General features: G+C 49.3%; 8 protein-coding genes across 8 annotated transcripts; 2 read left to right on the forward strand and 6 right to left on the reverse strand.

Moving 5' to 3' along the window:
* Positions 1 to 296: 296 nt before the first annotated feature.
* ATNIH1004_002614 (uncharacterized protein) lies at positions 297 to 3,929 on the reverse strand (the record flags this gene model as incomplete). The annotated part of the gene is made up of 1 exon (XM_033567301.1): positions 297 to 3,929. One exon carries the CDS (start codon positions 3,927 to 3,929, stop codon positions 297 to 299), a length of 3,633 nt encoding a protein of 1,210 aa, XP_033429296.1.
* Positions 3,930 to 4,566: 637 nt separating this feature from the next.
* On the reverse strand, positions 4,567 to 6,798 carry ESF1 (pre-rRNA-processing protein ESF1; the record flags this gene model as incomplete). Its single annotated transcript, XM_033567302.1, has 2 exons — positions 4,567 to 6,671; positions 6,735 to 6,798. 2 exons carry the CDS (start codon positions 6,796 to 6,798, stop codon positions 4,567 to 4,569), a joined length of 2,169 nt encoding a protein of 722 aa, XP_033429297.1.
* Positions 6,799 to 7,216: 418 nt separating this feature from the next.
* Positions 7,217 to 8,999, reverse strand: URK1 (uridine kinase family protein; the record flags this gene model as incomplete). Its single annotated transcript, XM_033567303.1, has 8 exons — positions 7,217 to 7,700; positions 7,760 to 7,991; positions 8,045 to 8,086; positions 8,138 to 8,251; positions 8,307 to 8,349; positions 8,404 to 8,548; positions 8,621 to 8,748; positions 8,829 to 8,999. The coding sequence occupies 8 exons, from the start codon at positions 8,997 to 8,999 to the stop codon at positions 7,217 to 7,219; spliced, it is 1,359 nt and encodes a 452-aa protein (XP_033429298.1).
* A 449-nt stretch (positions 9,000 to 9,448) lies between these two features.
* ATNIH1004_002617 (uncharacterized protein) lies at positions 9,449 to 10,640 on the forward strand (the record flags this gene model as incomplete). The annotated part of the gene is made up of 3 exons (XM_033567304.1): positions 9,449 to 9,528; positions 9,723 to 9,918; positions 10,125 to 10,640. The coding sequence occupies 3 exons, from the start codon at positions 9,449 to 9,451 to the stop codon at positions 10,638 to 10,640; spliced, it is 792 nt and encodes a 263-aa protein (XP_033429299.1).
* Positions 10,641 to 11,365: 725 nt separating this feature from the next.
* ATNIH1004_002618 (putative NADH-ubiquinone oxidoreductase 64 kDa subunit) lies at positions 11,366 to 13,680 on the reverse strand (the record flags this gene model as incomplete). Its single annotated transcript, XM_033567305.1, has 5 exons — positions 11,366 to 11,382; positions 11,465 to 12,196; positions 12,254 to 12,404; positions 12,464 to 12,804; positions 12,864 to 13,680. 5 exons carry the CDS (start codon positions 13,678 to 13,680, stop codon positions 11,366 to 11,368), a joined length of 2,058 nt encoding a protein of 685 aa, XP_033429300.1.
* A 706-nt stretch (positions 13,681 to 14,386) lies between these two features.
* On the reverse strand, positions 14,387 to 19,914 carry SCC2 (putative sister chromatid cohesion protein Mis4; the record flags this gene model as incomplete). Its single annotated transcript, XM_033567306.1, has 5 exons — positions 14,387 to 17,204; positions 17,264 to 19,268; positions 19,321 to 19,451; positions 19,508 to 19,697; positions 19,761 to 19,914. 5 exons carry the CDS (start codon positions 19,912 to 19,914, stop codon positions 14,387 to 14,389), a joined length of 5,298 nt encoding a protein of 1,765 aa, XP_033429301.1.
* A 356-nt stretch (positions 19,915 to 20,270) lies between these two features.
* On the forward strand, positions 20,271 to 20,765 carry ZNRD1 (DNA-directed RNA polymerase I core subunit RPA12; the record flags this gene model as incomplete). Its single annotated transcript, XM_033567307.1, has 3 exons — positions 20,271 to 20,385; positions 20,456 to 20,687; positions 20,747 to 20,765. The coding sequence occupies 3 exons, from the start codon at positions 20,271 to 20,273 to the stop codon at positions 20,763 to 20,765; spliced, it is 366 nt and encodes a 121-aa protein (XP_033429302.1).
* A 103-nt stretch (positions 20,766 to 20,868) lies between these two features.
* LIA1 (deoxyhypusine monooxygenase) lies at positions 20,869 to 22,003 on the reverse strand (the record flags this gene model as incomplete). Its single annotated transcript, XM_033567308.1, has 2 exons — positions 20,869 to 21,385; positions 21,513 to 22,003. The coding sequence occupies 2 exons, from the start codon at positions 22,001 to 22,003 to the stop codon at positions 20,869 to 20,871; spliced, it is 1,008 nt and encodes a 335-aa protein (XP_033429303.1).
* Between the last annotated feature and the right edge of the window lie 441 nt (positions 22,004 to 22,444).

Consider the following 22,444-nt stretch of genomic DNA (forward strand, 5'->3'; position numbering starts at 1 on the left):
TCTCCAGTCCCCAGTCATGCTCATAATCATGAGTCAGTCATAATACATGAAGTGACAAATCAAAACATATGGGTATCATGGTGATTCAGAAGGGAAAAGAAGAAAAATTTCAAATCAAAAAAGGTCAGTTAAGAAAGAGGATAACCGCCAAACTGTCCAGTTACCCAGTGGTCACATCCAGTTTCTGGAAAATATACGGATAAAGAGACAGGGGGTTTCAAAAGAAGTAAAAGCAAGAAAGAGGGGCCAAACTTGGATACACAACCATTCAAGGTTGCTATTCATTGCAAAGCAAATTACCAAGCCTCTTCAACATCAAGAAGCCATTTACGGACTCCCTCTCTCAATGTATTGTCAGGCCCAGCCAACGAGCGCTTGCGCTCTCGATCAGCTAGACCGAGTTCTCCATCAACATCCTCTCGACAGTGTTCTGCAGTCACGCTGCGGACAACCTCCTCCAGAGCTCCCAGTACTAGCTTGCGACATTCTGTACGGGGCACCTCCAAAGGAGGTACTTCATCGCGAGTTGTAGCCTCTGCGGTTGGCTTATCCTCTCCCTTGCGAGCCCGGGATGGCGATGGAGCACGGGAATGTGCCAGCGAAGAAGGACCACTTTGGGCAAGGACTCGTTCCAATGCATCAACCAAGGTGCCATCTAGGTCCATGACTGGCTCCTCAACGAAAACCTCTTCAACCTCACTGGGCTCGTACACATCCATAAATGAATGCGGAGATGCTCTACTAGAGCCTGTCGCAGGTGAAAAGGAATTCGTGAGCTGCGATGCAGACGTCGAGCCCACTGAGATGTGCCTAGGGGTGCTTGGCTGCGAGGGCACTGGGAGTGAATTTGCACTCCGCCAGTAAGCACTTCCCACAACTTTGCGTCTCAGACGTAGTCGCTTAACCGTGAAAGTCCTAACATCTGCAATCAATGTTGTCGCAACGTCAACCCACTTTTCCGATCCATCAACGTCACCAAAGGCTGAAGTTGGTGTAGGTTCGGATTTCATTGTACGCTTGATGTCAGCCTCCAAGCTGGGATATGGTCGGACCGCTTGAAGCAAGAAGTCCTCATGGAAGCTCTTCAACCAGCCAGCAACATTCACGTTAGGCCCTTCGCTGTCCCTAAGCGGGGCGTGGAATCCGGAACCGCTGCTATGTGTCGATGCCAGAGCATCCACGCTGGTTACCGATGTCCGCGTTTTCTTTGGGGAAGATACAGTGGAATCTCCGGACGAAGAAAGAGAAACAAATCCAGGCAGCGGGAGATCGACATCTACGATTCCGTCGTCCCCGCGGACAGACAGTTTTAGAAAGGATTCTCTAGCGTGCTCGATCGTAGATGAAAAGTCTGGAGCGTCCTCTCCAAGGCTTTGAGCGTTAGAAGAGTGAGGAATCGAGATATTGCCACTCGCAGACACCTCGGGAATATCATATTTGTGTTCTGGGGACACTTCCTTGACCATTTGGGACAGAGTACGGTGGGGCCGCTTTGGAGGAGCGGTATGGACAGAGATGGAGCGTCTTCGGGCCTCGATTTGTGAGACTGAACCGCTGTCCATAGCAGAGAGCTGGCGAGAGGGCCACAAACCGGAGAGCAAGGTACCCCATCGGCCACCAATAGATGGAACACTACCGTCGGTATTAATTGCAGAACTCTCACTCCTCTGCAGATTCTTCAACAGATTCTCGGATGCTAAACTATCACTTCCGTCGGCCACGGTGCGATCCAACCTCTCGCGTTCTGCTTGACTCTGCGAAGCAAAATGGGGGACCGGAACAGTAGTGCTCGGGGTGGCGGTGGAGGTCGTAGCTAAGCCAGTGTTCTTATTCATACGCACATCCTTCACATGCATGGGGACACCTATGGTGCGGATGGAGCGCGCATCAGACCCTCTGCGACGAGAGCTAGCGTCAATCGGCACTGTGGAGTCGGCATCGTCCGCCGAACGGTGTGCAGTCTCAGAGGACGAAACGCTCACAGACCGATGGTGTTGTTCTCGGTCAGATAGGTTGAGACGCTGCGCACGAGACCGGCGTTCGATAGTTCTTCGAAGTGAACTTTGCCTCGTGATGGGCATAAAAGGTGGACTTTGAGAGATAGCGCGTGCGGATGCCGAGGTACCTGGCCGGATGGGGGAAGGAAGCGGCTCGAAGCGCTGTTTGGGAGGAAGAAAGGCTGAAAGCAAGAAAATGAGACGGCGGGCCGTCATCTTGTCCGGAGAAATGATCACTGTGCGGTTTGCGAGGATCGGGTCCAACTCCTGCTGCTGGGCTTTCTGTTGAAGATAGTGCCGGCGACGGTACCAGTCTGGGCCCAGTGTATTAAGCCATTCGGTGTGGTTCCCCAAAAACGCCGTAATGAGGACCAGGAAAAAGAAACTGTGCTCTTTGTCCCCAAGACCGCGAACAATCGAACGTCCTTCTTCACGCCAAACACCCCAGCGACTCTGTCCCGTCACCACGTGCGGAGTTTGAAGGGCAGTGCTGATTCGGCGGGTACTCCGAACAGCCTCCTCTTTCAGTTTCGAGTTCACAGCCAGGATGTTGGCCGGTAAATGAATAATAGTTTGGTTCGTACGCTGCATATTTGGGGCCTTTACGGGCTTCGGATGCACTCCCGACGACGAATCCACTCTCTTCAAGAGGAAAAGAATTTCCTTGCGAGAAAGTCTCTCCAAGTGAGAAACAGCACGGTTGATAACATCCCACTGATCCACGAGTAAATCAATGCGTTCATCCAAACTAGCCGGTGGAGATGCCATCGGCAAACTATCGTCGAGGAATCCAGGGCGCCAACGATAGGCCGAGTCCAACGAACAGGAAATTCCAGGCTTTGGGGAATCCGGACTTTGGGTACTGAACCGAGAAACGGGCCTTCCAGCATTACGGCCCAGGAGCGGAATCTGAATAGTGATCGCCACAGCATACATTGGGGTCTTCTTCTCTTTGATCTTTTTGCGCTTTGTGACATCGGGGAAGGGGAAGCCCGATTCAGGAGGCGATTCTTGATATACTGACGAGGAGATATCTGGTCTGCCTGGGGAGGTTTCGCCTGTCTCTGGTAGGTTGACGCTGAACATCCTAGTTATGAGAATAGTCACTTTCGATGGCGGTTTGCTATCGCTCGACTGGCTGGAATGTGTAAACCCTGAAGAGCTTCCAGTAGTGTGTGCTCGAGCGAAATGATGGCGGGACGTCGTGTTTGTGCCCGAAGTCTTATCAGGCTCCTCATCGGCGGAAATTATATGCATTTTTGTTGACGAGCCTCGGTAGCTGAAAGCACTGCTGCCAAATATACAGTTTAGTAGACTAGAATCATTCGAGTCTGCCGAGTGGCGTGAGTGGCCGGCATCATAAAAACCTCCACCAGGAGCCAGGGTAGAGCTACGGCCACGAGCTCGCAAAAAGGCACCAGACGAAACGGGAGGAGACCGACGAGCTTCCGCAGCAATCGAAAAAGGGCCTGGTTCTGCCGCCGAAGACTGAGGTAAATATCCTCGACGAGCCCCTCTGGAAATAGTCGAGACCGTGCGTGCATGTCGTGCGTTCGATCCATCCAGCGCCTGAGACTCTATTCCCAGCCCATGAGAAGCCGGGTCCGCTGCGCGGGTATCCAATAAAACACAAGCATCCTTGTCTCCCAATGCATTCTGAGCAATGATCACACGAAAATCCTTGATGGGGTCCAAGTCCACTCCGACGCCTCGATCATCATAAGCACCCGCCGTAGAGGCATTCGGGGAACTAACGGTTGTGTGGAGAGGGTAGGCATGGGTACTCGAATGTCGAAGAAGGCTCGCATCTGGGAACAGTAGACCCGACGTATGTTCTTCTTCAGTTACGGATTCAAGTTGGTGTGCATTCTTTGCAGAATAAGTCGCCGGACTGAACGTGGAGGCAGCTGTACTTAACAACCGGCCCAACATATTGACAGAAGTAGGAAGACCACGTAATAAACCACTAAAGAAAACGGACAGAAAACAGCAAAACAGCTATATCAGAAGACACTGCGGTTCCCCATCCTTCAACCCTGCCGGACAATAACCATGGTCGGAGGATTAGTGACAATGGGAGGGAGTATTGGATAGCCGAAATGGTGGGAGTTGAAAGCAATTGAGGGGTAATTGACGGTGGAAGTGGGACCTAACACCGTGGAGTCAGGGTTTAAGACCATAAAATGTGTGGCCGAGAAATGCAAGCCGTGAGGAATAGTGACCAAGACGTGGAGAGAGGGGTGAAGAAGGACGAAGAAGTCGGGATGGAATGAAAGGGCGGTGAGGAAGCCATGCACATGATCTCAGCCTCATCGCATGCAGTGGCACGCATTGGGTGCACAACCACCTCATCTTGCAGATGACAAGCGCCGTATTCCAGGGAGCCTTTGCAGGAATTTCAATAGAAGTCGCTCGTATTACAGGGAACAGGGATGGTGGGGAAGAATGACTCAGAAATAAGTTGTATCTCAATTTCAGTTGAATGTAAGCATTCTAGCCACAGCACGATGCAAGTACATGAAAATAGTAACAAGTAGGTATCCTAAACATCATATAAGCTGTTTCTCCACTACTTCTTCTGTGATTTCTGCTTCACTTTATCCACCAAGCTCTTCAGATCTTCATTACCCTCCTTGAGAGTATTCTTCTTATGCTTCTTTTTCGTCATCTTGTCATGCCTATTGGCCTCATCTTCGTCCCCACGCTCATCACGATCCCTTCGCCGCTTCCGTCCTTCATCCAACAGCGCTTTCATGCCTGACGTACCCTTAAACCTGGGATTAGTCGGATCAATCGCAAACTCATGGCTGTCAAATAGGCGGGAAAATCGAGGATCGCTGACATCCATCTGGAAGTCATCTTGAATTTCAGGAGGCGGTTTGCCTTTACCCTTGCCTTTCTTCTTCTTTGCGGCTTGTTTCTCTGCCTTCTGGATCGCATTCATGTCAAAATGCTGGACCCCTTTGTTGTCATCGTCCATCATTAGCAGCTCTAACTCGGCACGCTTGGCCGCTTCGGCCGCTTCTTCGGCTGCACGTTCTGCCCGCTTCTTTCTCCTCTCCTCCTTACGACGAGCTGTGGTAGTTGCCTTCTCGCTAGGGTCGTCAAAGAAGGGATCGTTGAAGCCCAGATCTTCTTTCTCTTCCCCTGTTACACCCTGATCTTCCGCTTCGTCATCGACGCAACCATCGCCCTCATTATCGGCATCGCCCCGTTTGGCGGCCTTCAGTTTCTCCTTTCTCCGTTTCTTCCTCTCACGCTCTTTGCGCACATACCTTTCAAGCGTAGATTCTTCCTTTTCGGGCTCATTCTCGAAGATGCTATCTCCTTTGCGACCCCCCGCAAGACCGGAAGTAAAAGTGACCTCCATTTCACCAACAGGCCCATCAGATTTAGCGGACTGTGATGGCTCCGAGCTTAACCCTAGGAGAGCGCGCATGCGCTGCCTCTCGTCATCCTTCCTAGAGACCTTTGACCTGGTCTCATTCCCCTTTGTAGCATCAATGACTTCCACAGTCTCATCACCCCCATCCTCGTCGTCATCGGAGCTGTCGCTAGCGAGATAAGCTTTCAGGTCGTTTTCGTCGATTTCTTTTCGGCTGCCACGAAAAGCGCGAGCCTGGGCTTCCTTGCGCGACTTGTCCTCCATGTCCCATGTTAGTTTAACTTTACTATGCTGTAACGCGTCGGTGACGAATTCGTTGGGCTGATAGCCATCCGGAATCCGAGTGCATTCATCGCGGGGTTTGTCATCGGAAAAGTCAGTATCTTCAGGCACAAATCGGAGGTCGAAAAAGTTGGCACTCGATAGATATTCTGCACCATCCACTAGGTCATATACATGCTTTGCAACTTCTTTGGACGAGAACGTGAGAATAGCATAGAAGTAGCGGAGACGCTCCAGTTGATACTTCCGTAGCTGTGTAGAGTTGAATTCCTCGCCCTTGTCCTCCTTGAGCATAGACTTTTTAATATTTTCTTCTTCTTCTTCGGAGTCAAATTCTTCCTCAACTTCATCACTAGTCTCGTCACCTTCGCCTGAGGCAAAAATCTCCCGAGGGGGACCCTCCGTTTCTTCCCGCTCCATTCGCTCCTTTCCAAACTCGCTGGGAAAGACGGAGACCTTCAGTACACGGCCAGCCGCAGGGGCAAAACTGGAAAACACTGCCATCAAGTCCGCTGCCCGGATATTATCCCAGTCGAGGTTCACCACAGCAATGCGATCCGTCACGCCACCCGTGGGTACGCTGGCCTGTTGCTTGTCGGGGAACTCCAGCTCATCCCCAGCTTCAAGCTCTGCTTCGTCTTCATCTTCATCCCCGTCGTCGTCATCACTGGTCTCCTCCTCTGATGAAGAGGACGAGAACCCTCCATCCCGTGCAGGATCGTAAGAATCAGCCTTTTTTAATTCCTTGAGGACCTCCTCGTCATCATCACCGCTGACTTCTTGGTTTTCATCCTCATCTTGATCCTCCAGTCGGTAGAATCTTTCCAGTTGCTTTTTCGTATCATCGTGAGCAAGCTTGCGTCCGTACCGGTCAACTGCAGCGTTCCGAGAAAAGTCTTTATCACGCAGCATGTGCGCGAAACGTTTGTCGAGTTTCACATGGGTTTGGCGCTTGCTAGGGAGACGATACCGAGGGTCAGTTTGGATATTGGCAAATCGAGGATCCCCTATGAGAGTGAACGAAAAAAAGTTAGTTCGTGCATGGCTCAAACAAAATGGAAAAGACGTACTGATCACCGAGTCGGCCTGGCTTTTGGCACCGCCGCCCTTTTTCGACTTCTTTTGATCAGGCATTGTGGCTAGTCCACAAGCGAAAGGAAAACGAAACCTATTTCACTGGTAGAGCAAATAGAAAGGTCACAATAAAACCTGCGAATTTACCGGACAGCAGCTAATAAAAGTGGCTGATTAAAATGCGATAAGGATAATTTTCTTAGCGCCCGAACCAAAGATTCTACTTGGTATATGGTCCGTGCGCACACGGAGCGACGCCGACTCGTGAAAGTCTCTTTGGCACGTATATAATTATTTGTCAGAATAGGCAGATATACTACTGAGTACTACGTGCAAATTGTAGCAGCGCTACTTTTTGTGGTGTGGTGTTATATCTGACAATATTCAAAATTTCCTATATACGAGACTATATTGCATAACTGTATGCACAATATAAACACCAATCATATCAGACATACCAAGCTCATCCTTCAACTGTTCAACAACCAAAATATCTCTTCTCCATCCATCGAGGTTCTTGCTCCTCCTCGATCCGTCCAACAATGACCTTGACCTGGGGATATACTGTAGTCAATCGCTTAAGCCCAATTTTCCCTGCTGCACATGTCACAAACACAATTCTTTGCTCCTCTACTCCATGGTCAATCAAAATACGGACTGCCATCAAGGCAGCTCCTCCGCTGGACATTTGAGGGTCCAGCAGCATGACCGTGGCATGTTGTTCAATACCAGGAGGCAGCTTTAGGTAGTGCAGCTCGGGCTCTTCATTCCGGGCATTGGTCTGAATAAGCACTCGACCAGTAATACAATCAGGAATGGTTCGCTTAAGAGCTGTCTCAAGACAGGAACCCCCTCGTAAGATTGCGACAGCAGACATTACTCCTGATGGGTTTAACCCACTGTATGTCGTCCCCTGAGGTGTTTGCACCGTCGATGGGGTATACAAGGTATTGTCCAAAGCCCTATCAAAAGGATATCAACTGGGGTGACCAGTATGTGCGTTTGTAGGCGAGTGACTTACTTCTCAATCAACAAGGAAGCAATTCGGTCAAAATAGAACACAAAGTCAACCTGTTCAGTTTCCGGGTTCTGGAGGATTGTGTTCATCGCAATAAACTGGGACGTTTCAGGCATCACTATCACATTCGAAGAAAGTTGCAATTCTGAGGCAATCAATCCCAGTTTGCGTAACTCTGCACTGTGTTTTTCTGATTTCTCCTCAAGTTTTCGTTGAATGTGCTTTACCACCATATCTGTATTATTCAGTCAACAGCCCAAAAAGAGGAGAGTGGATGCTATTTCCTACCAATAGCCGTTTTGTTCTCGATACCACGAGGGATTATAATGTCTAGAACTTCCTATCAGTCAGGAAATTAAAATACTCACATGACCAGCTTACCAGAGACAGACCGCTGAGGCTCTACATAGTACTTGTAGGACGGTTTGACGTAGTTAAACCATTGTTTGATGATTCCGTCAATGTCCCTTCCTCTCTCCCGGACGTCGCGCATGACTAGCTTCGTTTTCTATTAGAGGACCTCCCTTGTGAAGGCTATGAGAGCACCCACTTCTGCGTCCCAGACAGACATCCATGTCTGCTTCTACAAAGATCTGAAAAACGCTAATCAGCATAGTGGACAAGTTAATGGGCAGGGCAGATCGTACCTTGACATCCAAAAGGTCATTGATCCTGGGGTCATGTAAAGCCAAGATACCCTCCAATATTAACACTCTAGGAGAATAAAGAGTGGTCGTCTGGGGCTGACGCTGATGCTGGGCGAATGAATAAACGGGGATATCTGCCTTCCTCCTTATTATGGGTGGAGGTGTTGTTAGCTACCTTACAAACCACCCGAGTTACGATGTGGGCTGTGTAAGGTACCCTTGTTTTAAGTCCTTTAAGGTTTGCACCAAGACATCGAAGTCCAAGGCATCGGGGCAGTCAAAGTCATATTCATTCCTATGCGCTTTGGCATGTTGCTCCGGGGTCAAGCTCTTGTAAAATGAGTCCTGTAGCAACCAATGTTAGAAGCTGCAGACTCCTTCCATATTCGTGTTCTCATTGAGTGTGAAGTAAACAAAGATAATACCATTACGAGGATGACCACCCATGGCAGGTTCAGTGACTTCACGATTTCCATAGCCACAGAGGTCTTGCCGGAACCGGAGCTACCAGCGATGCCAATAATACTCAAATCTGCCCATGGTGGAGAGTAGCTGTTCTCAGTAGCAGTCGAATACACAGGCGGAGTCGATTCCATGCTTCTTTTCGGACCTGTCGATACGGGCAATTCAGGCCCTTTGCCACATAGCACACACAAAGTGGCCGATAAGAAGGTTTCGATTACTACTTCTGTGTAGACGCTGAAGTGGAGGTCGGCTTAGTCCCAACGCGGCTAGTGCCGGCGGCTGCACCATTTGGGCTTAGCATTGACCCGTGACTTTCGCTTGCAGAAAAAACGTGACCAACAGCACCTGCTACATTTCTTTCGATTTTCATTTCCTCTTCTCTTCTTCTCTCTCTCTCAGCATCCTCATGGCTCCCGTCTGCGAAGCTCTCCATCTTCACAGACGGCCTGAATTCAACTCACAGGGCATTTAATTGTCCTAGCATTGTCTTCCACAACCGTACCATGTCTTCTGCTAATTACGTATGCTTCCCGGCGTGTTGTACGTGCGTGGATGCTTTGTTTTAACGGGAAACAAGCAGATGTCTCCCACTTCCTCAACAACAACGCCAACATGGCATCAGTTCGAGCGGAAGGTTGACGAGGTCAAACCATCCAAGACGTGAGTTTCCTCTTAGCCGCTTGCTTTCACAGTTCTACCTTGCATGATGTATCTTCAAATCAAGTTGGGAATCTCTCTGAATACCCTTGAGGAGAAACACATTAACTTGTCCTTCTGAATCACCTTCTTTCTACCAAGTGCCTTGGTCCATTCCAGTTCGCGTCTATACGCAGCGACTAATGTGGTCTATTCAGTGACATCAATGACTTGGTTATGGACTACCTCATCACCAATGGCTATCCCGCTGCTGCGAAGAAATTTGCAGTTGAAGCCAATATCCAGCCTAAAATGGATGTTGATTCTATCCAAGAAAGAGTAGCGATTCGGACTGCGATCCACTCTGGTAATATACAGGCTGCGATCGAGAAAATAAACGAGCTCAACCCTCAGGTATGTACTTCCACACTATATCCACGTTTCCTTTCCGTTTGCTAGGATTATACCTTGTTTCATGCACCACTCGTAAAACTTCTTTGAGGTTTGACGAAAAACAAACATCTTCAGTCCTCAGTATGAATAGCAACTTTGCATACAACATATGATCACGCATACATAGTGTCTTGGTCGAAGCAATTACTGACCGTTTTTGACCATAGATCCTGGATGAAAACCAGTCGTTGCATTTCGCATTGCTACGTCTGCAGCTCGTGGAGTTGATACGCACATGCACATCTAAACCTGATGGGGACATCAGTCCTGCCCTTGAGTTCGCGACTTTGCAACTTGCTCCCCGGGCACCCACCAATCCTCAGTTCCTAGAAGATCTCGAGCGAACCCTTGCTCTCTTGATCTTCCCGCCTGAAAATCTCACCCCATCTCTTGCCCCACTTCTCCACCCAGACCTACGTAAGGAGATCGCCACCAGCGTCAATGAGGCCATACTACAAAGCCAAGGTGCCCGTAAAGAGGCCCGGCTGCGAAACCTCGTCAAATTGCGCACTTGGGCCGAGCAGAAAGCTCGCGAAGCTAAGAAGGACATCCCCGAAAAGCTGGACTTTGGGCTTGGTGATAACAGCAATAGTGACCAAGACGCCACGAAGGCCAGTCGAAATGGCACCTCTAATGACACTGTAATGACCAATAGCGGAGACGTTGATCCGATGATCTCGTGATATGATGCCCTATTATGCTCTATTCGCTCAGCCAGCACTTCCCAGGAGTCCGCACCCAGTAATTATAGCGAGGTGTTTTGGCGCAGGTTTATCTGCTATTTTTTGTAACATGATCCCTTACTACAAATACCAAGTCAATTTTGCTAGACCATTTGATATTACATTGTAAATTTTACTGTAAATGAAGTAAATGAAGCATTGAATGGAAGGGGTAAAGGCTTATACTACAAACCTGATGGTAGTGCGAAGTAATTACACTGTTGAGGTACCCTATGTCTATGCGACTCAACCAAAAGGCTATGCATATTAGCTTTTAATGATCTTTAGGATTATACTCAACATACCCTACACTGCCTAGGCAGATTGCTTCAAAGTTGGCGGAACAATACATAAAACCTGTTAACAACTTCATCCCAAACGACACGCAGGCATTCAACAGATATAAATTAAATTACATATATTTACACATCCGATATTTAAATCCAATCCGGATAGGGGCACATATGTCCAGCTATTGTCATGAACGCTGAGTAGGTATAGTTTTTATTTGTCGATTAAACAACATAATAGATTATCATATACGTGCTATATAGAATTATGAGATTGATATAAGTGTACAGGGCTATGCAAAGGCCTCCCAATACAACAGATTATCCAAACCATTTTAAGTCGACAGATATACGAGAACATCATTGAGCTATGATAAATGTAATGCATATTTTTGTTTAGAAACTCATCAGATCTGGAGAGATATATTAGCCACGGAAAGGAATATGGATACCAAGAAATAACAAAGGACAAGACAGGACAGGACGAGAACCAACCTCTTCCGAAAAGTGATCGTTTGGCCCAGTCCATCGCAAGCATAACTCGGGTGCGAAGGCTGACACTCTGCGCGAAGTAGATGCTACGCCAGAGATACATGGCCAGCACACCACCGCTGAAGTTATGGCCACCGAAATCAAATATAGCAGCGTTGCTGATATAGGCTAGACTACCGAGGTGTCGGTACTTGAAGGCCTTATAGACTGTTTCGTCCAAATCGCCGTAGTCCATCTCGTTGGCTCTCATACCGGGAAGAGCGGCGGCAATCTTGGCCAACTTTCGGCCTAGATACTCGCCCTGCTGGTTGGCGCGCTGGGCGGTGGCGGGCAAAGAGGTGAGCTTGGTGTCAATTTGGTGAAGGAGCTCGGACAGCTCGTTGAATTCAAGAGTCCCGGAGCGGTCCGTGTCATACTCTTCAAACAGTTTGTCTAGTCGACGGAGATGATTGGAGGCCTGCGGGAAACGCTTCTTGATCCGCAAGGCAATTTCTTGCCATTCCCTGAATGTAAGGTGCATTTTCTCAGGGTCCTTGCCTCTCTCCCAGGCGATCGTTCGTAGGGCTGACATGACATGGTCGGCGACTTTGTTCTGCACGGTGGAGCAGTCGCCAATGGCGTACACGTCGCCCAGAGGGGCACCGATGAGGCGGAGGTGAGAGTCTGTCTCAAGCGCATGCCTGTTGTTCTGGCTTGCTAACTTGTCTGAAAGCTTTCGGCAAAGTTCGGCTCGAGCTATAGGGTCCGTTAAGCCACGTGAAGCAACACAAGGAAGCTATTCAATTCACCTACAGACACCAGTGGACCACAGGCAGAAGCCCATTGGGATCTCTTTCGTAACAGTCTTCCCATCCTCCTCTTGAGTGAACACGACTTTATCATCGCGGACTTCTTTGACACGAGAATTCGTCAGGACGTCGACATGGTCACGCGCGAAGCGGGTCTACCAAAGTTAGTTTTGGAATTCGTCCTCGCTGGGGATGTAAAGGCAATGTTATATACTTCAGCATATTGAGAGAGGGCTTCATCGTAGGTGTTGAGGATATGAGACCGGCTCTGAATGATGTGGACGGAGATTTCGTTCCTCAGGATCTTGGGGAAGGCATGCAGCAGATCTTCATTGAGCAGGTCATACAGCTCAGCTGCAAATTCCACGCCAGTCGGACCTCCGCCACAGATGACGAACGAGAGTAGTCGCCTGCGCTCCTCGTCGGAGGTTGTTGGCAGACAGGCCAGCTCCATGTTTTCGAGGACCTGATTCTTGATCTGACGAGCATCGTCAATGGTCTTCAAGAAATGGCAATTCTCTAAACCCTTGACACCGTGTGGGTTCGTTACACATCCTGGACCACACAGTTAGGTGAGATTCTCGGAACACAGCTCCCCAAAGAACGGCACTTACCAACGCCAATGACAAGCTTGTCGTATGGAAGATAGAAGTTCTGTCTCTGCCCATTGGCATCAACCTGGGACACTTCCACCAATTTCTCCGAGAAATTAACATCCATCGCTTCTCCCTTCAAGAAATGACCGTGAACTCGTTGGATAATGCGTCTCACAGGTTCAACGAGAGACCTCAGCCCGAGCGTGCCGACCGTGGCCGAAGGCAACATGGGCGTGAACAGGAAATAGTTTGTGGGCGAGACAACTGTGACATGGTAATCGCCTGGGCGAAGTTGTTTCAGAAGCGCAACGCTTCCCCAACCAGTACCAAGGATCACCAATCTCGGCTTGTCCTTTTGTTCCTGCATCTGTTCAGAGTCATAATCCCCCACCAAGGACTCGGCGATGGGCAGGTTCTTAGGACCTCCGCGTCGGGGATTCAGCGCCAATTCGGAGACCGGAATGTCTTCGGCACTAGGTTGTTCACGGTACGTAGTCGCATCGTAGATGAAGAATCCCAGCACCACAGCACCACTCATGACAATGAAAAAGCCACAGTACGTAAATGTTTTGACGAAGGCATTGATGACAGTCGATGTTCGCCGGGCCTCGGGTGAGTCCGCTGTTGTTGACTTGTGTCGAGACGATATACGACTATTGAAAAAGGTACGCGACGCTAGATATTGAGGCACTAGGCTGCGACGGGGGCACAATACTTGGGCAGCAGAACACCTGGAGGAAGAGGGCGACTTTGAGGTATAGAATCGACCTGGCAACAGCAATACCCTCCTCAACGCCGTAGTCTCCAGCCGACTCCGGAGCAACGCTGCGCTCATGGCTTGTTGGGAAGGGGTTGGTGTCTGGAGGCGGGAGGGAGAACAGGCCAGTCAAGAGGGACACAGTCAATTAATTGAGTATCTCAAGAATGAGTACGGTCATGAACAGCGACGAAGAATGGGTGATGGACCAGAAATAAGCGGAATTAGTCTTGCACGAACAGAGAGAGTCAGGAAGCCAGCGAAACGAAGAACCACGAAGCGAAAGGGAACTGGCGGCGTACGTCATGGGCCAAGGCTCTCTGGACCCGCCCGGCTTGGTTGCCGGCTTGGCGGTCAGTGTTTAAATAATCTAAAGAAAGAAGTTGGCTCTATGGAACAACTAATTCTTTCGCTAAGAATGATTTTGGAAGATATACACTGGAGGAGTGAGTATACGGCCCCGGGCCTATCAGCAGTATAGATGTCATGGGTAGCATGGCAACGGATGGTCCTTCCACATGCGCCGTCACCAGTTGAATAACGTGCTCCGAAGATAGGGACTGAATGGGAAGGTGAATAAGAAAGAAGAAACAAGGCATAAATAAAGGGAATCCTCCCACCCCATCAGACGCAAATGAAGATGTCGCAAAATAATAGAAAGCTCCCCAGATATCCCAAACTCCAGTATCCTGTCCCATATGCGGCCTCTATGAGATAAGCTGTCAAAGTACAAAAGTTGACTATTCTTAGTCGAATCAACAAGGCTGGATGGACGTGCTCCCTCTCAGTGCCAGTCCAACTCCCCGTCAGGCTCCATGCTGGCCCGTTTCTTTCCACTTCCAGGCTTCCTGCCCCGGGGTCGCTTGACGGGATTCTGCCCTGGAATGGAGTTCTTTCGCTTTGCCGGACGCTGTCCACTGACCGGTCCTCCTGCAGTGCCGGTGCCAGGGTCTTCAAGGTCATCAAAGCTATCTCCATCCACATCCTCTTCTTCCCCGACTTTGAATTCGTCATCGATGGCAAGCAATGTGGCGAATTCGCGGCACTTGTTGAGCATGTTTTCCTCGCTGTCCAATATTGCCATGTTTCGTTGGATAGCATCCCAGAATTTATCACCGGTCACTCCATGGACCTTTGTAGCTGACTTGTTAAGATCTTTCACACCCTTGCTCCCCTTATCTCGCGTATGGGCAGTCACTCCATAAAGGCGGCGAAGGTAGGTTCGCGCTTCCCAGAGCATTGACAGAGCTGCAGCTGCGGTGGCCAGTAGCCGTAATGTTTCCGGGCTGACCTGCTGCAAGGGCGCCACAGCACCGGGACCTTCTGCTACGGGCATAGAGAATCCATCCGGCTGTGGAGGCTCGACTTTGCCGGGAAAGAGCTCAGTTTCAATCGAGTGGGCTACAACCGTACCAGTCGCAGAGACGATGCGCTCCATACAGCCAATCGTTGGTACAAGTTCAGTGTGCTGCGCGTAGTCAAAGAATGCGAGATTCTGGGACACAAATCGGGCAAGCAAAAGGTGCTCTGGAGGGTTGCAGGTAGCATCGAGTTTTTTCAGTTCAAAATCGACCTTTGCGCAAAGGTTTGCGAGAAACTTCTTCTGATACCGACTGTTGCTAATTTTAACGATTTCAAACAACGGCGCAAGCTTCGCAACAAATGGGCGGCTGAGAGCACCGCTGGAGTCGCCTACCACGTCACGCTGATAATAGAAAGCCTCCTGGACAGCGCGCATATATTCTCTTTCAAACATGGATTCATACTGCTGGTGAAGCATCTTGTGGGTTTCAAACGCAACCTTCGCGATAGCAGGAACAGTTGACGTTTCCAAAGAAACCAGAACGCCGGCACACTCCTTTGGATGCACAAGGCCTTGGCGGTTGATACTAGCAATTAACTCAATAGCAGTTAGAGCATACGAATCCTGTCGTGATTGTGCAACGCGAAGCATGCTCTGTAGAAAATGCTGGGCAATCAATGCAGCCGCCCCATCATTGTCGCTAGCCTTCATCGACCCTCCTAATCTTGTAAAATTTTCTTGATCTGCAACTTCTGCAGCTGGCATGACGGACTTCTCAGTCCGACCTTCGTGCATCGCGAAGAAATCTGCGAATGCCCTCAATACAATGTTTTGAAGGCTCGGGTTGTCCTCCTTGAACACCATGGACAAGATCTTTCTTGGCTCTTCTCGGCTGAACTGGGCTGGCCAGGATTGGCAGATTGAGCCTAAGCTTTCGAGGGCCATCACCCTCAGTTCAAGAGGTTGATGGGGAAGAGTAAAAGGCATAATGGCGTCTACCATCAAACCAGCGACGGAGCCACCTTTCCAAGAGGGAAAAGCGTTCTTGAAGTGCGGTTCGTATTTTTCTAGGTCACAATGCCGTCCAACACAGCCTGCAATTCGTATATAGCTTTTGGCCCGGGCTAAGACGGCAGTATTGGCATTGTCGGAAAGCTCAATGTTTCTGTAATGTTGTATAGGCTTGAGCACAGAGATCGTTAGCTTTACGAGTCTGTCCGTGTTATTCAAAACTCCGTTAATGGTCCAAAGACAGGCCATAACTTCGTTAAGTTCCGAACGAGCAAGTTTGGCAACGCTTTTGAAGAGATCATTTTGAACTTCCTTGAGAAGGGTGTGATGAGTGGACGACAGGAATGGCAAGACGCAACGGTATATCACGACGACAGATCGGAACAAAAAGAGATCCTCTGCTGTCGCAAGATGCCCAATGTACGGGTGAAGAGTTTCCAGCTGGTCAGGACGGAACAGCTTAGCGTTTGACTTCGCGAACACAGTAATCGTATGCAACAGTGCCTGCTGAAATTCTTTGCCTGAACAATCATTGTCTTCAACCAACTTCTCAAACATCGTGGATACCAGCGCCTTGCACACCTTGAAGTTCAAGGCTGAAGACCGGGATTTATCAGATAAGATCTTTTTAAGACAAACACCGAGGGTCTCAAGAGCTGTTTCACTGCGCTGCACCAAACTGACAATCAGCGTCACTCGCTCAGTTAAGCCAACATTCAACTTTGAGCCATCTTGCGTGGAATCGATAAGGTCGTAGAAAGGTGCTAGCCATATCTCCTCGAATGTCTGACAAGCCAATGAAACCACGCTTTCTTCCGGATCACCCGTCCGCTGGAGAAAACTGTCCAGAATCGCTAGTTTTAACTCAGCGCGAGACGTTTTAAGGTAAACATCTTTAAGTAAGCCGATGCACCTCTTCCTCACACCCGCGGTTGCGTCCGCAGCGCAGGTCAAAATGCTGCGGCAACCATCCTCTTCAAGCTTCGGCTTCAAGGTAATGCATTTGGCAATCAAAGATAGCGCGGAATCACGCACCATGGGAGATGCATCAGTTGCGCACCGAAGAATCACACGCATGACTGACGTATCCCTATCGAGAAGACTCGGGTCCTTCTCGAGCATGTAAATTACACTCTTCAGGCTGCGGCTTCGGACCTTGGCCTGGTCACTAGTAATTGAGTTGAGAAGAACTTTCAGAATCGTGTCGAAAGCTTTACAAAAGCTTGAATTTAAGACCGTCAGGATATATGCGAATCTTCCATGTGCGGAGGATACACTGTCGAAATGCCTGGACAGGAACTGTTAGCTTCGGCTCCATAATGGGATGTCCATGTCCTATGTTCTTACTTGTGGGTCTCCAACCACAGCGGGTCAGATAGGAGCTTGGAAAAAAGCTCGGTCAAATCTTCGCTGTCGTCGTCGTACGTCACCTCGTCCTTATCTTCAGGATTGTAATATACAGAGCAAAAAGTCTTCGCCCACTGCGCCAGAAAATATCCCCGTGCACTAGCGAGCTGCCAGGTGTCAGAGTTACGGTCTTGTATAAAATACTCGAGAGTCATCCGATAAGGCCCCTCTGCAACCACAAGATCTTGAGGATGTAAGGCACGGTTCGAATAATCATCGAATAATTGTCTTAGATAATCGGTGAGATTACTGTCAGACTCTTCCATTGCCGGAACTAAGTGTTGGGCAGTGACAATTAGGTCAGATATGGCAGAACCCATCCATCCGAGCAATTCAAGGGCCATGCTCTTTGTAGTAGCAGGACTCTTGTCTTGGTCAGCTATACCAACCATATGAGAGGCCATGATACGAAGAAGTAATTCGGCCGCAGGCCAATCTGTGGATCCCAGTACGCCGATCAAGTCTTCAGTAAAGAGATCGAGGATGTTTCGGTACGGCTGGTCGCCAGTTTTTGTCGACGCCATTGCTCGCTGCACAATGAACTTGACGATGTACTGGGCACTGCGAACTGCATTATCATAGAGGCGATTAACTTTCGTAGCAAGTTGCTCTAGTGACATTTCTGATTCTTCATCGTTATCCACCCCATTTCCATCCCCAAGGCCGTCGTCATCTTCATCACCGGCTTTCGCTGCTAGCTTCCTCTTTGCTGACCTAAAGGAAGGTACTTCCAAGGCAGTTGTCTGCACAAGTTGCATAACCAATGCTGTAAGAAGTTGGATATTCTTGCCATCGGAAAGTTTAAACTGCCTGGCACTTTGTCGGGTCGATGGAAGTTTCTCTAGTGATACTAAGATCTCGTCAAGAATGAAGGGTCGCTGATTTGGGTACTTGGAAAATATCTTTGCGAGAACATCCATTGCGCCACGACGGACGGACTCGTACTTTTGAAACCCAACTGCGGAGTCCTTTTCTGTGTGAGCATTTTCCACGAATATCAACTTAGCAGCAAAGAACTCCGTTGCGGTCACCGTTCCCTCAGAGACATCGATCCGTGCTAGAAAATCAGCAAAAACTGTAAGAACTTTTTTGCTTTGCTGAATAACCCCCCCAGTGACACGTCTCTGAGAGGAAAAGAACTCAAAATACTTGGCTTCTTTTCCGCCGGGGCGTGATTCAACAGCAGGGATAATGCAATGATCGAAGACCTGGTTAAGGACATTCGGTATGGCTTCAATCAGATCCTCAGGGCAAAGATCACGTTCGCTCTGCGAGCCGGACATTGTCTGCAGCAGTGTACCCACGGCAAGAAGGGCATTGTGTATATCGTCCAACTTCTTTAGCCAATCCTGAGTTCCGCCTTCATTTGAAGGATTGTCCAGTCTCAAATCTGGTGATTGCGCGGCAATAATGGGCTTTTCACATAGTTTCTGGATTCTGTTCAGGTATTCTGACGGAATGTCCTGAAGCCTTTTGAAACCCACAACCTTTCGGATAGCTTTCTGAAGGCGACTATGGGCATCTGAAGTGAGAATAAGCCCACTAGCATCGAGAGCATGAGGGGTGGTGAAAATAGAATTCGGCTGTTCAGAGACTATATTGGATGACGTCCCTGGATCAAGTTGGTCTTCTGATTCGAAGATTTCGTGAAGAAGGTCCTGTAGTTTCACCAAAGCAGCGTCTGCTTCCTCCTTTTGGTCTTTTAAACGTATTGTGGCCAGAGTGTCCTCTCCTTGAGCATTAAGCTTTCTCCTCTTCGTTGCACCACGGTTATCTCCGTGCGACGGTATCGGCTTTACAGGAATGATAACGGACAGTTGACTTGACTGGGGCCCCTGCTGATTATAGGACGCAGACGTTTGCTTGTTTGCGGCATGGGCTTTTTGATTCCAAGAACTTGCTTTTTGTGGTATTTTTCCAGCTTCTGTCTGGGGTACGGTTGGATCTACATCTCGTTAGCTATCATACCGTAAATATGTAGTCCAAAATAAGCTTACAGCGAAACGCTATATCCGTGGAGTCCAGCATCATTCTTGCAAACGAGCCAAGACTTTCGCGACCAGGGACTTGGTCTGACGGAGGGGGCGCGCGTTGGGTCTTGCCAACCCCTACCGGCAACTTAAACTTACTGTAAACGTGGGTGAGCAAGATATCTCATCAGGTTGAGGCACATATCATCCTTACAATTCGGTCAGCCTGTCACCATCCAATACTTGTTGCAGGTATTCCCGGGACGTCTCTAGACGATTGGACTCATCACGTCCGGACTGGATCTCGCCGTTAAGATCACTCAAGGCCGTTCTACCGGACTGGAGGACATAATTAATTGAAGTCGTGGTTGGAGGTCGACCAACGTCAGGGCGAATGATGCAATCTAAGAAACAAACGAGTATCAGTTCACGTTCACATCTAACTCAAAGGGCCATAACTATCCCACCTAGGCCAAACACGGGAGAGCTAGACATAGGAGAGTATTGCAACGCTTCCTCTACAGACAGCGGCCTGTCCTGACGCTGTGAAAGCCCACCAGAATTGTGAGCCTGCGCCTGATTGATGACGACCTGAACGGCCGGACGCCAGTTTTGGTCCATAGCTGCTGGATTGCCCCTAAGAGAGGATAGAAGTGGAAAGACAAGGAATTTTAGGGGAGAAAAGGAGACATGATCTGCCCCAAGACATGGCTACCAGGCAAGAGAGCAGAATCCCATACCCAACGGCAGACGGCCCATTCCTTTGCTTTTGAGATCAAACGATGTAATAATTAATGCCCTGCACACGGCGCTCCTACCGCTGCCGCCGCTGACCGCCCGGCACTAATTTTTGGCGCTGGGAGGCTCGTGCGCAGAAAACTTTCCAGCAAAAATTAGTCCATCGTAGTCAGCGTAACTACTATTTTTCTCCTTGGTTTTCCGGTCGTCAGCCTTCTTTCCCGGACAGTCCGATCAATATGTCTGCCATTGGCTCTCTAATCTTCTGCAATGACTGTGGAAACCTGTTGGACGAGTCCTCGGGCGATCCCACCAAGATCATTGTCTGCAGCGTCTGCGGGACTCGCAATAAAGGTGCGTTGAACTTCACTTGTGAGAGTGATCTCTGCTTTCGAGACATCGTATTGACTTCCTTTGGGTTCAGATGTTGTTCCCAAAACCATCGTTTCCGAGTCGAAGCCAAGCGCATTCCCATCAGCCCTCCGAGCCAAAAGATCTGCGGTCCAGACGTTGACTGCAGAGGATAAACGAACAGAAGCGCTCACCCAACATACTTGCGCGAAATGTGGACGGAAGGAGATGTACTATACGACGGTACAGCTGCGCAGTGCAGATGAAGGAAGCACGGTTTTCCTGCGCTGTGTTTGCGGTCACAAGTATGGCTATATTCGCTACGTATTTCAAAGGCTCTACAATGCTAACCAATTGGCTATAGGGAAACCCAGAACAACTAAGCAAAAACAGCCAAAACTCTATTTTGTTTTAAACTTACATCTATGAAGCAAGCATATCATTAATCAGCGATACTGTAATCCTTCCTTTTCTCGTGAGAATCGCTCAAGCAGCAGGTACAGCTGAGCCCGGCAGCAAGGCGTACTCGACCTCTCCATTCTTCTCATGTTCCGCCATATCCAGAGCCACAATGATACTGTCCCTCACCACTTGCTCCGGATCATTCAGAAATTTCTTCAACGTCTCCTCCACACCTTCGACGTCACCCAAACTACCCAGAGCTTCGGCGGCTTCGTGCCGCACCATACCGGCCTCTGCTTGGTTGCTGAGGGTCTCTGTGAGGCTCGGGACGGAGGCGGGATGGCAGAGCTGGCCGAAAACGAATGCAACCTCGTGACGGAACAGCGCAGAGGGGTCCTTGAGTCCCTTGGCCAGGGCTTCAACTGCCCCGACCGCGGTAGGGAGGTCTGGAGGCGACGCAAGATCGCGGAGGGCAAACATGGCGCGATATCTTTGGAACAAGGGGAGTTTCGTATCGAGCAGGGTCTTTTCCAGGTCGCGGATGGAAGGTTGGCTAGATGCCATTGGAAGCGGTGGAGCAGGGTCGATGGAAGTAAAGTCACTAGATTGGAAAGGAATCACAATTAGCGGCTTGTTATTCCCGCGAGAAAATGAGATCCACATGAAATATGCAAGAAGAAAACAAATCCACGGAGATCCTCATAGTTAAAAGAAAAGACAACCCTCACCTTGGCTTCAGCTTCTCAGCTTGTCTCTCCTCGGAGTTCTCCCATAGAATCCTGTCCACAGCAATATCGCAAGTCTCCCGAACAACATCGAGTTCTTTCTCATCATCTCTCAGAGTCTTGAGAATCTCTAGACTATCTTCGTAACCTAGAGCCCCCAGGGCTTCTGCGGCCTCGTGACGGCACATCGCATCTTCTTGGGTATCCTTCACAACATGCTGCAAGTACTCCACTGAGTCGGGGTTCCGGGTCTGACCCAGACAATAGGCAAGTTCATGCTTCAGCAGAGCAGACTGCGAAGTGAAAGCGGCCGCGATGGCCTGGATCGCAGGGAGGGTCTTCTCGGTGGGAGGCTGCAGACAGGCCAGATGTTTCAGGGAGAAAAGGGCGCGGAATCGACGAGCGAGGGGTTCACTCTCCGAAGTGAGCACTTTGCGAAGGGTGAGGATGGTCTCATCCACACCGTCCCCTGCGCCAGATACCACTGGGGCCATGGTTTCTCAGGTAGAATTAATAGATGATAATTTATGCTCGAAATTTATAGAAAAGAATGACACGAAGATCGTTGGTACTGGAAGTATGTAAATGCGGGAGATTTTTTTTTTTTCCCTTTTTCTTCTCGCTTTGATCTTATCACCGAAAGATAAATTTTAGGTGGGGTGGCGGGGTCGGATGGTGGCTAGGCGCCTTCTTTGCTTGAAAATCCTATGTTGATCTCACGAACTTAGGATTTACATTCTTTCACGTCGAATGCATCGATCATGCAGGTACCAGGCCCTCTAGGTAGGCATAGAAAAATTACAGATTATCTGAAGACACGTGCTCAATACATATTAACTTCCACTGCAGTCCGAAGAGGCGTCATACTTAAGGTAGACTCGAGTACCCACCATCGGGATGTAATAATGCATTATGCTAACATTGTATCCAGTGAC

This window comes from Aspergillus tanneri, assembly GCF_003426965.1.
Source record: "Aspergillus tanneri strain NIH1004 chromosome Unknown AapTan_1_pilon_pilon_pilon, whole genome shotgun sequence".
Taxonomy (NCBI): domain Eukaryota; kingdom Fungi; phylum Ascomycota; class Eurotiomycetes; order Eurotiales; family Aspergillaceae; genus Aspergillus; species Aspergillus tanneri.